Raw genomic sequence first — 16,664 nt, 5'->3', positions numbered from 1 at the left:
CCGGCCCTGCGCAAAACCCCACAGTGTGAGCTGCTCTATCTCCAGGCAGCCTTACTACATCTGTGGTGAACAGAAAGTACTGGGGCAGGTGCCTGATAGGGTTAAAAGTTAGGGAGTTGGTGGGGCGCCTGGGGGGATCAGTCGTTTAAGCATCCGACTCTTGATTTCGGCTCAGGTCATAATCTCAGGGTCCTGGGATGGAGCCCCGTGCCGGGATCCACGCTCAGCGGGGAGTCTGCTTGAGGATTCTCTCTCTCCCTCTGCCCCTCCCCCACTTGCATCTTCTCTCTGTCTCTCTCTCAAATAAATAAATCTTAAAAACAGAAGTGAGGGAGCTGGGTGACTGTCCTCTGAAGCAGAAAATGGTGGGGCGGGGAGGGAGAGGAGAGAAGGAACACTGCATCCAAGAACATAATCTTAATCTAGAGATTCATGAAAAGCAGTAACTGCACACAAACGCACTGGTGGGGGGTCTCCTAACCAAACCTCCAGTTTGGTGCTGCCCCCTTCCAGGAGGTTGATTCTTCACATAAATTCTTTAAATTCACAAGTTTTCTGTCACCTTCCTAGATCACTAGAGTGAAGGAATTCCCTTCAAACCTTGAAACACAGCAATATGAAACCATCTTTCGAAAAATGGTTTGCACATGGTTTGCTCTAAGAACTGTAAAGACTTAAAGGATAAACCGGAGTTAAGGCACATTGTAGAACACGACGATGGGAGATCGGTAACAGCTTCTATCCCCGGTCTCAGAGTTGGCTTTAGGGAGAACAAGGGTGCTTCCCACAAGGCAGGCCTTGGGATTCCTGCCAGAGCAAGAACTTTGGCAAGTCCTTATATGCACTGATCCATATGGACCCCACCCAGCATTATCCCTCCGTGTGGGGGTTACACTTAATGAAATTAAATGTCTCACTGTAACCACTTCCTCTTGGCTGGTTTTTGATCAAATCCATCATCTTACCACATTTAGGTTCCCAGGGCTCAATTATTCCAAGGACGGAGTTTTGCTCATTCACAAAAACTAGCTGGTAGAAGAGGCCTCTCCGAGTACAGAAAAGCTTGACTCAGATTTATAATACAAATTACTCAGAAAATACCTTAAACAAATTTCAAAAGTAATTCAACTTCTCACTTCTAAACAATGTTTAAAATTAGTTCCTTTTTCATCAGTGTGAACTCATTTGTTAAAATTATTTAACTATTACTTGTTTTCTGGGGTTTTGTTTTTAAGTACTCTCCAACATGGGGCTTGAACTCATGACCCCAAGATCAAGGGTCATACCTCTACTGACAGGGCCAGCCAGGCACCCCAACTATTACTTGTTTTTAAGCCCTGCATTGTTTTTTTCTTCACTGAGGCAGAAAAAGCTTTCATATAAACGAGGCCAGCTTCCAGTGATCCAAGTTTCATCATGTGGGATGTAATAAATATTTCACTGTTATCTTTGCTGCAGCCTACTTACATATCAAAATGATATTTAAGTAGCACTTAGAGCCAAAGAGAAACCAGCACACACAAACCTTTTGTCCAGGATCAGTAGCTATGACTAGGGACATCAGCTAAGTAACTGATAAGTATTAAATATTTACCAAATATATAAGTATTCAATAAACAATAATACCAAAGTCAATGCCTACATAATTTGTTATGTTGTTCCCTTTTAAAACTACTTGGTTAATATGCTTACACAAAGATCAGACATTCAGGGTCTAGAAAATTACATACCATAAAAATGAATTCTCAGTTTTCTTACCTCTAGCTCTAGATAAAACCATATCCTTTATTATTTGCATAATAACACGCCCAAGTATCATGACAGAAATCAGGTGATACACTCTCCATGGAGTCAGTGCAAGGAACCTATAACAGCAAAAACAGACAAATCATTATTTCAATTTGAGGATTTTTATCCTTTTTTAAAAATTAGGTTTACTTTCACAGCCCCTGGGTGGCTCAAGTTGGTTAAGCGTCTGCCTTTGGCTCAGGTCCTGATGCCAGGGTCCTGGGACCGGATAGAGTCAAGGCACCCTACCCCTTTCATGGTTAGGCTCCCTGCTCAGCGGGGAGTCTGCTTCTCCTCTGCCCCTCCCCCTATTCCTACTCTCTCATTCTCTCTCACACACCCTCTCTCAAATGAAGAAAAAAAAATTAGGTTTAGTTTCAGCACAGAAACAACAATCCAAATTTCAGTTTTCAGAATCACTCCAACGAGCCCACATCAAAGTTATTTCATGGGCATCAAAGTCAGCAAAATAAAAGCGCTTGAGCCAGTATGCTTTTGTGCTAGGCTTTCTGCTGTAACCTCTAATTTGGGCAGAGGATTTGCTATGTTGGGTGTGGCCCAAATATCACTCTGCTAACAGATGGAGACTGGAATTGACCTGCAACCAAATCATGAGGTGCTAGAAAGGCAGAGCCGCAGGGTTTTCCAATATGCAGAGTAGCCACTGCAGATGCCCTTTACTCGCTGTTCTCTATGTGCTGCTTTTATGCCACATTTATTTATTTAACTATTGCCCCCTCCCTCCAATCTCTTGAAAATGGCAATTAAGGATCCAAGGTGCTGGCCTCTTCTCTTCAAGATAACTATTCTTTGGTCTATCTGGCCCCTTCCTCTCCAGAGGGAAACAAAGAATTCTTTATCGTGAAGAGCACATGAACACTGCAGTACTTCTTTAAAATTGGGCCGATAAAAAAATGGAATGGCTGATAAGTCACAAGCTCTGAGGCTTTGTAGAGGGTGAAGCCTGTTCTATATAGGTTAATTGGCCAAACTGTCAATTAATATTAATTTTGATGTAATCAAAATCACAGAAACACTAACTTAACATATATGTCATTTAATACTGGTTGCAAGGCACTGTAAGCTTTACAGAGAAAAACACATACTACAAAGAAAGAATCCCGTCTTCCAGGAACTTACTTCCTCATCAGAGAGGAACATAGGCCAAGCTAACAAAATCCAAGACAATGAGTCTTAGGTACTCTAATAAAATATAAGCAAAGAACCATACGACCCAGCAGTGGCACTACTGGGTATTTACCCCAAAGATACAAATGTAGTGATCCAAAGGGGTATGTGCACCCCGATGTTTATAGCAGCAATGTCCACAATAACCAAACTGTGGAAAGAGCCAAGATGTCCACCGACAGATAAATGGATAAAGAAGATGTGGTGTGTATACACAATGGAATATTATGCAGCCATCAAAAGGAATGAGATCTTGCCATTTGTAATGATGTGGATGGAACTGGAGGGTATTATGCTGAGCGAAATAAGTCAGAGAAAGACATGCATCATATGATCTCACTGATATGAGGAATTCTTAATCTCAGGAAACAAACTGAGGGTTGCTGGAGTGATGGGGGGTGGGAGGAATGGGGTGGCTGGTGATGGACATTGGGGAGGGTATGTGCTATGGTGAGCGCTGTGAATTGTGTAAGACCGTAAGACTTTCACAGACCTGCACCTCTGAAACAAATAATACATTATATATTAAAAAAGAAGAAGAAGAAGAAGAAGAAAAAGATAGCAGGAAGGGAAAATGAAGGGGGGGATTGGAGGGGGGAGATGAACCATGAGAGACTATGGACTCTGAGAAACAAACTGAGGGTTCCAGAGGGGAGGGGGGTGGGGGGATGGGTTAGCCTGGTGATGGGTATTAAAGAGGGCACGTTCTGCATTTGAGTACTGGGTGTTATATGCAAACAATGAATCATGGAACACTACATCAAAAGCTAATGATGTAATGTATGGTGATTAACATAATAAAATTTAAAAAAACAAAAAAATTGAGCAAAGAACAAAGAGAAGCAAAGAAGAAAGGATGATTAACTCGCTGAGGGAAGATTTTATAGACATGGCCCTTGAACTTGGCCTGGCAGCATGGATGTAATTCAGAGGAAAACAGGCTGTTCCACTTGGAGGATACAACATATACAGAAGATCAGAGTCAGGGAAGGGGAAGGTGTGTTGGGGTATGCCGAGTGTTCTGGGGTCCCCCAGCAGAAGGAGATGGATATAGGAGAGATTTGGGAGACTGGCAAAGAGAGAAGATATTGAGGGGACAGGCTGGGGGCACACTGTGGCAGGCCCTGAATGATACGCTAGGGCATTTGGTCTCAGTGTTACTGGCAATAAAGAGAAAGCCAAAGGTATAGGGTAGGGAAATGGAATGATGGGCGATTTAGGAAAACGCCTGAGGGCAACTGAGAAGATGAGGTGGGACGGTGAGAAAGCATGGAGTTCAGGATTTATTAGAAGGTTGTGCAATGTATTTGGTGAGAAGCGGTCAATGTGAGATGCTGGTGAAGTTATGGGTAAAGTCCTCCTGCAGAAGCAGGGCAACCCAGGTTCCAGCTCTGGTTCTAATGTTAGCTGTGTGTGTGACCTGGGTCAGGAAAACGTGCAGGTAGAATAAGTCCGTGTTTCTTAAATACTGGTCTGCCACAGCCACAGGCTGCTGCCTGGAAAGCTTGTTAAAATACAAATTCCCAGACCTCAGGTTCCTTCCCCCAGATCCTCTGAAACAGGTGGTCTAATTACTAGTATCTACATTCAATAAATACTTCTTTGGAAAGTGTCTACATTGGGCCAGCCAGTGCTACCAAAAGGAAATAAATAGTGAACAAGAAGTCCAGAGGGAAGGAGCAGACACACCAGAAAATCTATAATGCCAACTATGCTTTTTAGTAACAATAATTTGTCCTTCTACTCTGGGACTGCTGCTGGCTCTATTCTTTGAGCTTGTATATGTTTGTATTAACCAAGGCTGTTTTTTGGTATTTGTTTTCTTCTTGCTCACCTCCTCCTATCAGTTTATGATCACTGCTTGCTGTTGTGTGTGTGTGTGCCAGGCTCGCTCAGTTTTCCCCACCTGACCCTGACATGGAAGTTTTCGAAATTTGATAGTGACCCACGGTAAGAAATTCATGTACATCTAAATACATACATATGAAACCAAAGTCTCAAAAATAATATTTATCCTTTTTTTTTTTTTTTTTTTTTAGAAAGAGAGAGGGAGAGAGCAGGGGCAGAGGGAGAGGGAGAATCTCAAGAAGACTCTGTGCTCAGCATGGAGCCCGACACAGGGCTCGATCTCACAATTCCGAGATCATGACCTGAGCCGAAATCAAGAGTTGAATGCTTAACAAACTGAGCCACCCCAAGCACCCCAATTTATCCCTTTTTTAAAGATATTTTAAGTAATCTCTATACCCAGTGAGGGGCTTGAACTCAAAACCCTGCAATCAAGAGTTGTACACTCTACTGACTGAACCAGCAGGTGCCCCCAAATATTATTTATCCTTATAATTTGTAATGCCTTCTGATATTTTCCATTTAATTCTATTATATTTTTAAATGTTGACTATAATTCTAAGGTGATTCAAGGCTCATAAATGAGTTGTAACTCACAGTTCCATTCACTGCATCAGAGAAAATCTACAGATGTTAAATTCGTATGGTTTATTAGAATAACCTGCTTTGCAGAGTCAGGCAAAGCCTTAGGAAAGTTCTCTCAAGTTTAAAAGTGTCCACTTAGCCAGGAAACCAGTTAAATGTCTTTAAAAAAATAAAGACATGCAAAACCAGCCCAAGCAGTGAAGGTCATTAGTTATTTTCTTAGTGGAAGTTATGATCTTCCAGGAATAGAAAAATCAGGTAATGACGGGACTTTAACCCTCAGCCATGGCTCCTGGAACACTTCACTTAGAGGGCACTGACTGCCATAGCAACGTTAGGGGTCCAGGGCAAGGGTCCAGGGGGACATTTTGGCTAAGGGTCTCACTGGTCATTAAGAATCCTCAATCATAAAGGCTGGACTATTTAATAAATGATGCTGTGATCATTTGTAATCCGTCTGGAAGTAAGGACAATTGTATGTCTATTGCCAAACACATTAAGGTGAATGAGAAAGGAAAAATAATATTTTGCAACCAGGTCAGCACATTTTCCCCAAAGGGCCAGATAGAACATATTTTCAGCTTCATGGGTCATACAGTCTGTCACATCTGTTAACTCTGTCACTGTGAAAACAGCAGAGATATTATATAAAAGAATGGGTATGGTTGTATTCCAATAAACTTTATTTACCAACACACACACACACACACACACACACACACACACACACACACACACATACGAATCCTTGGTCAGGTGCAAAGGCAAGCAATCCCAACAACCACTTAGGAAGGGAATGCTGAAATTATATGGGATTCCATGATTGTCGCCTTGGTAAGTTAGCATCCTCGACCCTAAGACTTAAGTACAGAAATGTTTGCAAAGCAAATCCCTAATACTAATCATTCATACTTAGAAAAACCTATACATATTTGGTATTTTAATTATTTACAACATTTAAGATGATTCATCTCATGGTTCCAATTCAAAGTATGTGGCTGGGGCGCCTGGGTGGCTCAGATGGTTAAGCGTCTGGCTTCAGCTCAGGTCATGATCCCAGGGTCCTGGGATCGAGTCCCGCATCGAGCTCCTTCCTCCTTGGGAGCCTGCTTCTCCCTCTGCCTCTCTCTCTCTCTCTGTCTCTCATGAATAAATAAATAAAATCTTTAAAAAATAAATAAAGTATGTGGCTATACAGAATTGTGATTTGAAAATAAAATCTTAGGAACACTTGAGTTTAATTTCTTCATTTTCCACGAATTGCCTAATATTCGGGAGAGCTTGGGTTGTTACAGTTATTTCTTGAAAAGTTCTACTTTAGTAAATTTCAAGCAGGTCAAGAGAGACCAAAGTATAATAAAGAAGTCACAACAAATTTGCATCTATGGCCCCATTCTACCTGACATCCCCATCGCCCAAGGTTACTTGAAGCAAACTGGACATATCATATAATTCTCATAATATTGTAATATTTATTGACAAGTAAAATTTACAAGTATTGCCACATATCTTCCCCAAAAGGACTTTTTAGCCTAACAATAAAAACACTATCTCCCCTTAAAAAATTGTTTTAATTCCTTAATGCTGTCAGATATCCCATCAGCATGCACATTTACCCAATCACCTTTTGTACACACGTGACATGCACACACAGACAGAAACAAGATGTGAAGAAGTCATACATTGAAATTGATTGAGTTTTGAGTTTCTTTTAATTTATAGGTCTCCTGCTCTCTCTCTCTCTTGCTTGAAGTTCTTTGTGGAAGAAACAGACTCATTTGTCCAGTAAAATTTTCCAGTCTGAGAATCATTCATGGAATCCTGTGCTTTAGTTTAACATTTTCCTCCATGCCTTGAGCAGACTATAAAAAACTGGTAGTTAGATCTAGAGACTTGACCGGATTTAGGTTCAAAATTCCAACTACATGATAGATGGTGGTGTGCATTTCTGTCAGGAGGCACATACTGTCTGGGTGTCTGGTGTCTCTATTTCTGTGATATCAGCAGCCACTGATGAGGACTACCTGACTATCTGTTCCTTAGGAGATACACAAGAGTGAGCGCCCTTCATTCTTGCTTCAGGTATGAGCTGGATCAGATCTATACCAAGGGGAGATCTTTAAAGATCTATAAAGAGAAACTTCCCCTATCGATGTTTGGTACCCTGAGAGATGGATGTCATAAGAGAGGCAGGATTCTTTTTCTTTTTTTTTAATTAACATATAATGTATTATTTATTTCAGGGGTACAGGTCTGTGATTTCATCAGTCCTACACAATTCACAGCGCTCACCATAGCACATACCCTCCCCAGTGTCCATCACCCAGCCACCCCATTCCCCCCACCCCCCACCACTCCAGCAACCCTCAGTTTGTTTCCTGAGATTAAAAATCTCTTATGGTTTGTCTCCCTCTCTGATTTCATCTTGTTTCACTTTTCCCTCCCTTCCCCTATGATCCTCTGTCTTGTTTCTCAAATTCCTCATATCAGTGAGATCATATGATACTTGTCTTTCTCTGATTGACTTATTTCGCTCAGCATAACACCCTCTAGTTCCAACCACATTGTTGCAAATGGCAAGATTTCATTTTTTTGATGGCTGCATAATATTCCATTGTGTGTGTATGTGTGTGTATATATACACATCTTCTTTATCCATTCATCTGTTGATGGACATCTAGGCTTTTTCCATAGTTTGGCTATTGTGGACATTGCTGCTATAAACATCGGGGTGCACGTGCCCCTTCGGATCACTACATTTTTATCTTTGGGGTAAATACCCAGTAGTGTAATTGCTGGGTTGTAGGGTAGCTCTATTTTCAACTTTTTGAGGACCCTCCATACTGTTTTCCAGAGTGGCTGCACCAGCTTGCATTCCCACCGACAGTGTAGGAGGTTTCCCCTTTCTCCACATCCCTGCCAACATCTGTTGTTTCCTGACTTGTTCATTTTATCCATTCTGACTGGTGTGAGGTGGTATCTCACTGAGGTTTTGATTTGGATTTCCCTGATGCCGAGTGATGTTGAGCACTTTTTCATGTGTCTGTTGGCTATTTGGATGTCTTCTTTGCAGAAATGTCTGTTCATGTCTTCTGCCCATTTCTTGATTGGATTATTTGTTCCTTGGGTGTTGAGTTTGATAAGTTCTTTATAGATTTTGGATACTAGCCCTTTATCTGATATGTCATTTGCAAATATCTTCTCCCATTCTGTCGGTTGTCTTTTGGCTTTGTGGACTGTTTCCTTTGCTGTGCAAAAGCTTTTTATCTTGATGAAGTCCCAATAGTTCCTTTTTGCCCTTGCTTCCCTTGCCTTTGGCGATGTTTCTAGGAAGAAGTTGCTACTGCTGAGGTCGAAGAGGTTGCTACCTGTGTTCTCCTCAAGGACTGTGATGGATTCCTGTCTCACATTTAGGTCTTTCATCCATTTTGAGTCTATTTCATGTGTGGTGTAAGGAGATGGTCCAGTTCCATTCTTCTGCATGTGGCTGTCCAATTTTCCCAACACCATTTGTTGAAGAGACTGTCTTTTTGCCATTGGACATTCTTTCCTGCTTTGTCGAAGATAAGTTGACCATAGAGTTGAGGGTCCATTTCTGGGCTCTCTCTTCTGTTCCATTGATCTATGTGTCTGTTTTTGTGGAGAGACAGGATTAGTACTTGATTCTTTCTCTTTATTTACCAGCTGTCAAGATAATGAGGCAGTTCCTTAGTATCCTCTAAAGGTAACTAAGTTGGTTTTCTTCATTCCTTTCTTTAGTGTTATGAACATATTTGATGTACTTCAGCGCACAGCAGAGTAATTCCTACTGATCCTCAAGTGTCCCATCTTGGCTGGTGGGAGCTTATTTCGGCAGGATCCTGAGTTCTTCAGTACAACCTTTTCTTTTTTTTTTTTTTAAAGATTTTATTTATTTATTTGAGGGAGAGAGAGCACGAGCAGGGGGAGGGGCAGAGGGAGAGGGAGAAGCAGACTCCACACCGAGCAGGGAGCCCAACATGGGGCTCGATCCCAGGACCCCGGGATCGTGACCTGAGCCGAAGGCAGATGCTTAACCCACTGAGCGACCCAGGCGCCCCAGTTCATTTCTTTTTATTACTGAATAATATTCTGTCATATGATGGACCACTGTTTCTTCATTCACCTACTGAAGGGCATCTCGGTTGCTTCCTATTTTTCGCAATTGTGAATAAAATTGCTATTGTGTGTAGGATTTTGTGTGGTCACAAGTTTTCAAATTCTTTGGGAACAGCCTCTTTTTCTTTTTTTTTTTAAACAGGTCCATCCGCATGCCAGCTTCTTTTGGATTTATAGACAGTTAAAACCTCCACGGATTCTATTTTTTAGATGCAACTTTTGACTCTAAGTGTGCCCTATCAAATGTGTTCTTATTTGACACAGCGTCATTCAGACCTACAGACAAACCTACAGACCTTCATGGCGTCGTCGGCCCCATTTGTTCTCTCGTCCGGCTTCACGGCACCCACCCATTTGCTTTCTGCGGGTCCTTGGTCCCCAGCGACACTACTGATCAAAGTTATCAGTCAGTCCTGGTGTCCGTCACTCCCCATTAGCGACTGCTCCCAGAGTGGCCCAGATTAATCAGCACTTTATGAATATGATAGATCAGTCTACCACATTTTTGTCCATATTACCCCATCTTATTCACAAAGACATAATAATAGATTTTCTTAAACACATTGCTGAAACCTAATGCATTCCTAAAGTCTAAGTGTAAGTGTCAATCTGCTTGACTATGCTGAGAATTACTTTGAGGTGTGAAACAGTTCTCAGTTGCAGGACTAAACACCTTTAGAACCTGCCAAAGAGTATCACAGGGCACAGCCTGATCCGAGCCCCAGAGTGACCTTGCCGGTCTGCCCATTCACAGAACTCACATGTGGTCATCACATCTCCCATGGTGCAATTTTAAGGCAAAGATGGCCATACACAGGTGATCAGAGGATTCCTGAATGCTGTTCGACAATAATTGAGAGATAGATTGTGTTTAAAATGCAGGATGTCCAAGAAATCATGAGAAGCAGAGTGATAAAGTACAGATTTTGAAGAGGGAGGTCTGGGGCGCCTGGGTGGCTCAATCGTCAGGCGTCTGCCTTCGGCCCAGGTCATGATCCCAGGGTCCTGGGATCGAGCCCCCCATCGTGCTCCCCACTCAGCAGGAAGCCTGCTTCTCCCTCTCCCACTGCCCCTGCTTGTGTTCCTGCTCTCTCTATCTCTCTCTCTGTCAAATAAATAAATAAAAATCTTAAAAAAAAAAAAAAGACTACAGAATTGCAAGGCAGCATCTGCACAGCATTAATCCCCAAGTGTGGGGCCTTCTGAACCATATCTTGGAGGGGGGGGGTCCCCAAAGCTGACCAATTATTTTTTCTCCTTAAAATAATTTTTGATTCAATAAAAAAGGCCACCAACGCTTGCCTTTATCAAAATTAGCCTAGGGACCTGTGAGGATATCTGTGGATCCCAAAATGGAGAAAGCACCACTAATCCCTAAGACTGGCTATCCGAAACATCTTTCTATAGATGGATGGGCTTTCCTATACCTAATTCACAGGGGCAAAAAAAAAAAAAAACAACAAAAACATCTTTTTAAAATTAAAATATCAGTCTGATACAGGTACTTCTTTAAGTTGACATTGGATATAATTTCTATCTGATAAAGGATATTCCGGATTTTGGAAACCAAGGCAAGCAAACATTATATATGACAACTACAACATACATAGACATATCATGATAGGTAAACATTGCAAATGACAATTCCACATTATGTGTGTGTGTGTGTGTGTATAAATTTTACAAACATATAAAATTGTATTTATATAATAATAACCCCATTTGTTTTTGTTTTTTTTTTAAGATTTTATTTATTCATTTGACAGAAAGAGAGCACAAGCAAGGAGAACGGCAGGCAGGGGGAGAGGGAGAAGCAGGGAGCCCGATGTGGGGCTCAATCCCAGGACCCCGGGATCATGACCTGAGCCGAAGGCAGATGCTTAACCGACTAAGCCACCCAGGTGCCCCATATCCCATTTGTTTTATAAAAACATACTATATGGTTTAGCTGCTATGGAAAGGTAAAGTTCCAAATCAGTACGTGCACTTTTCCTTTAGCAAACTGTATCCAATTTCTACACCTCAATGTGATGACTGCTTTAAAAAATTCCACACTGCCCAGGTGACTCATGTTTAGCTTGTGATTATTAGGGCCCATGGATGACTGCTAGCCATGCTTGCATAGCATCATTTCTGATTCACTTCTGGGTTGCCTACATTTTTTTCCCTTGCTGTTTTCTTGCTAAGTGCTTTTTTTCTGTTTTCTATTTTTTTCTACACTTTCTGCCTTTTATTCTCTCATTTGGCAACACTAATTTAAATTTTCATCTGATTTTCAAATAACCTGCCATAGCCCACTTGGCATTGGGATGGTTTACTAGTTCTACTCGTAGGACTGGTCTCCACTCTGCTATCTGGGTCAGCTAAGAAATATGACTCAATCCCTATGTTCAGAGATCAAAGAGAGTGTAAGGACAATAGCCAGAGATCCAGAGAAAGCCTAAAAGATTGTTAAGGGTCTAATGGTTATATATATTAAAAAAAACACAAAAAACAAAAACAGAAGGGGGCGCCGGGGTGGCTCAGTTGGTTAAGCGACTGCCTTCGGCTCAGGTCATGACCCTGGAGTCCCGGGATCGAGTCCCGCGTCGGGCTCCCTGCTCAGCGGGGAGTCTGCTTCTCCCTCTGACCTTCCCCCTTCGTGCTCTCTCTCAAATAAAATTTAAAAAAAACAAAACAAAACAAAACAGAAGAGGTGTGGTATCTCTAAATCATGTCCACGATTTTAAATAGAAAATTTCCTATCAAATGATGTGCTCTGGCCCCTGTCCAGTTAGTCCACACTCACTGCTCATCGCCATGTGACAGTCCTGCACCCCACGACTCTCAGGTAACCCATCATTTTAGCTTTCTGTGCATGGATCATTCAGGAACACCGCTTTTCCTTGTCCCTTTATGGATCTGCAAGCAACCCGCATGCATGCAGGACCCCGGAGGTGCCCGCTCAGCCTCGGCAGTGGAGAAAGTCCCAGCACAGTGGCCAGACTGGCTGGAGGGCAGGACAGGCCCTGGGTTCCGTGGACAACATGATGCAAAAGGATGCAAAGGTTCCGTGAGCTCTACTCCATGACTAACTACAGATCTCTAAAAAAGAAAAAAATTTGTTTTACTAGTTGTGTATCCATTTGACAAGGAAAAGCTAAATTTTCCATTTCTTCATGATGAGCATTCAAGGCCAAATTAAATGTCTCAATGGGCTAAATTTGTCATAAAGCAAATAAAAGGATAACTCACAAAACAAACAAAAATTTTCTCTGGTTATGGGAGCACTGGGGTGGCGCAGTTGGTTAAGTGTCCGACTTTTGGTTTCGGCTCCAGTCTGATCTTGGGGTCATGAGATTGAGCCCCGCATCAGGCTCCGTGCTCAGTGGGGAGCCTGCTGGAGATTCTCTCTCCCTTGCCCTGTGCCCCCTCCTCTCTAAAATAAATAAATCTTTAAAAAAACCTTCTCTTGTTATGAACAAAAAGGATAACATTTAGTGTGTCCCATGTGTGAAACCCGTTATAACCCTCCCTTCTAGGTATAGCATAACCCACTTTGTCTTATGAAATGAAATGATGTCAACAGCAAAGATACAATTTTTTTTTTGTCTTCAAGGAAAGGAAATACATGGATAAAAGCACTGGAACCCTCCATAATTATAAGGTAGGAATTAATCTGTAGTATTTGGTTTGTAACTTTTTTTAGCTAGAGATCCAAAAAGCGGGTTCTGTTTTCCTTTACTGAAATGTATATAACCATAGACTTTGCCTAGACAGAGTCCTTTATGTATGTTGGCTTTATGTAACAGTACAGTACCTCATATCACAAAAGAAGGGCTTCATAAGGCATAATGATTTATCCAACATTATTCCAAGTCCATATTATCACATTTTGCTGGAAGATAGTTCTGTCATCTTCTTGAGAGTTAGGCATACTGGTAGCCAAATTCCCTAACATTACAAAATTCTGAATGTCAACTAAAATTGGCTTTCATTTTTCCTGGCCTTTTATACAGATTGTGCAAAAACAGTATCTGAAGATGCTTTATGAAATTAAACTATGCACCATTAAGGGAAAAAGAAAAAGCTGCCAAATAACCATAATGCTCTGAATTGTAAGATGAAAATACCTCCCAATTTCAGATCTGTTTAAACATGCATGTATGTTGGAGAGAGGGAGATGTGTTTCTCAAAAGTCAATAAAATGTATGGTTTTAAATAATTTGGAAAGAAAGAGGGTAATCATGAAGTGAAGTAATGACTCTATTAATTTCAAATTGAAGCCTAAATAAAACTCAGAAGACTTTTCTTCTAGAGAAGTATTTCTTTAGTCGTGATGACCAAAAAAGTGAATTAGAAGCAAGAGAGAAGAGAAAAATGAAGAAAAAAAAAATAGATGAGAGAATTTCTACAGGGAGATGAGACATTTTGGAAGGCACCCATGGGCAGGGAAACGTTGGTTCACAGCCATCAGAAAGAGCACACTGCAGTGGAGGAGGGAAACCGGCTGCCTCTAGTAGAAAAGGGTGGTGATAATCCAGTGAATTCAAGGAATGTGCCCAGGTCAGCAAGGCCTGGTGATGAAACACAAGGACAGTGGCGTGGAGCAGCAGGGAGTCTGTGTTCTTGAGCCCAGGGAATGGGAGAAGCCAAAGGCACTGATGGAGTGGAACCAAATTCATGTGAGGTCAAGGCAAAGTGAAATCAGGCCTGCTCTTCTCTGGCTTTAATGAAAAAAGCCGTGAGCAAATCAATAAGGAGCACCCCAGGGGCAGTACAATGGGTACTTTAGCTCCACCTAGTGTATAATATCTGCCAATCCATCTTGCCTTGCCCCTACTCGAGGTGGTCAGTGCTGCTCAGTAGAAGCAGCCTTTCCAGCAGGGTGGGTGAGTCAATCTCTGCAGCCCACTGCAGCCGAGTTACCAGCAAGCTACATACTAACTACCAGATTCGGCCATAGAAACGAGCTAGAAGAAGAAAAGAGAGATCTGATGAAAGTCATGCACTGCAATGCAGCACCGGAACATTAAGAGGGAAGAAGGGAAGATCTCTCAAGGTGTTTCCCATTCAAACACTCTCTGAACCCATAACTCTGAACATAGAGGCTGTCCACATTATTGATCCAAATATCAAGCTCCTTCATAAATAAATCAACGCATATACTGGGTGTAAGCATAGGGCAGGTAGGTGCTGAAGACGCTTCAAAGAAGAATAGTTCTTAAGTGAGTGGGACACCCACTAATGAATTCAGTGAACCTTTACGGGCACACCTAAGAAATGAACTGACATGTAATGAGAACCTACCATGTGCTGGATATTTTCATTTCTCCATATCGTTTTATGTTCCTCAACAACCCAATGAAGTAAGATATACGGCAATATATTCATAAATAGAGTAGTCTGGAGCAATGTGTTTAAAACCATGCAGTCTGTAAGTGAAAGAATTGGGTCTTATTGACTCCTGTTCACAAATTCTATTTACATGCCATATATAGAGGCCCTTGGCATCTCACTTTAATCACGTTCTAGAGACCAGAGTTGAAAGAACAACCGTCATATCAGCTCCTGCTTTTTAAATGCCCATTCAGAGGACGCCTGGCTGGCTCAGTTGGAAGAACATATGACTCTTGATCTCAGGGTCAGGAGCTTGAACCCCATGTTGGGTGTAGAGATTACATACATACATACATAAACTTTTTTTAAAAAAATAACAAATGCCCAGGGGCACCTGGGTGGCTCAGTCGTTAAGCGTCTGCCTTTGGCTCAGGTCATGATCCCAGGGTCCTGGGATCAAGCCCCGCATCGGGCTCCCTGCTCCGCGGGAAGCCTGCTTCTCCCTCTCCCACTCCCCCTGCCTGTGTTCCCTCTCTCGCTGTGTCTCTCTCTGTCAAATAAATAAAATCTTTAAAAAAAAAATAACAAATGCCCATTAAGTTAAGGTCAACCACTCATCGGCTCATGTCCACATTCCATTCAAGAGCCCACCCCAATGTACCTGAACCTGTCCACGGTCCTGAAAGGAATCCAGCCACTCTGCAGCTCTAAGACTGATGACATTGCCACAGGTGCAAATGATCCTTTTGTTTCTCCATCTCCTTTACTCCAAAAACTCAAGGGCACAAATAGCTGGACTTCAGCCCCATGTCTCCATGTGGCCCCCACCCTGTCTTGGTTCTGTTTCGTAGGTTGGCTTGGTTCTCCAGCCTATCTCCTGCACCCTCTCCTCTCCATCCTCACAGGAAGCCCCTGCCTGGCCTCTGCCTCCCTAGTTCCAACCAATCCCTTTTTGGGCAAATGAATCTTGATCAGACCCGAAAGCCTATTATAAGAATTTAATACTTCATCATTAGGGCACCCCCTTTTTACCCACAGAGAAGACAACTAATACAGTGAACATTTCCATATCTTCTTAATGTGGAAAGAATCAATCAGTAAAACACAGCAAGTGAGTAAAATAAGTGGACATTGCAGATGACCACTCCAAGCTCACTTTGAGAGCCCGAGCCACCATTATGAGGTGAACAGCAATAATGAACTGAACCATCCCAACTTGTTAAAAGTGAAATTCTGGGTATGTCTCTTTGTTTTTAAGGCTTCTCACTCTTTACCAAAAGGGAGCTATAAAATAGGAAGAACAAGAGAAACAGTGATGGGCAGTGTTCTAGGAGCCACCTCCTCCAACACACTCAGTGTAAAAACTCACATGGGTGACCTAGAAGGTGTTACCTTTACAGGCTTGCCCATTCCCTGTCCCCTCGGTGTGTACACGTGGGCAGTACACAGTGGTAGAAATAACCCTAACAACTTTCTCTAATTAAACAAGGGAGACAAACCCTTAGCACAGCCCTCACCAAGCTCTACTGGAAAATATAAGACTCTCCTGGTAATTCCACCGGAGATTCCCAGGGCCATAGTAACTCTCCAAATAAGACAGCCAGTCCCCGTGAAAAACAACTGAGGGGAGAAGAATACAATAATATGTAACAAGGAAAGATGACAGTCTCTCATTAAGCTCCCCTCAGTGAGCGACTCAGTGTCTGTGTTTATAACATTTGATGTTAAACATGAGCAATAAAAGGAAACACCTCTGTTCAACCACAAACATAGTCAGCAAGCACCATGAGCCTGGAGTA

General features: G+C 42.1%; 1 protein-coding gene across 1 annotated transcript in view; it reads right to left on the bottom strand.

Moving 5' to 3' along the window:
• Positions 1-16,664, bottom strand: part of RETREG1 (reticulophagy regulator 1) — a 125,366-nt gene that overhangs the window by 90,587 nt on the left and 18,115 nt on the right. Inside the window, exon 2 of the mRNA XM_027605056.1 lies at positions 1,759-1,865. Coding sequence (XP_027460857.1) covers positions 1,759-1,865 — 107 coding nt within the window. The remainder of the gene's footprint in view (positions 1-1,758; positions 1,866-16,664) is intronic.

Source organism: Zalophus californianus, chromosome 5 (genome assembly GCF_009762305.2).
Source record: "Zalophus californianus isolate mZalCal1 chromosome 5, mZalCal1.pri.v2, whole genome shotgun sequence".
Taxonomy (NCBI): domain Eukaryota; kingdom Metazoa; phylum Chordata; class Mammalia; order Carnivora; family Otariidae; genus Zalophus; species Zalophus californianus.
This window is presented reverse-complemented; position numbering and strand designations above follow the sequence as displayed.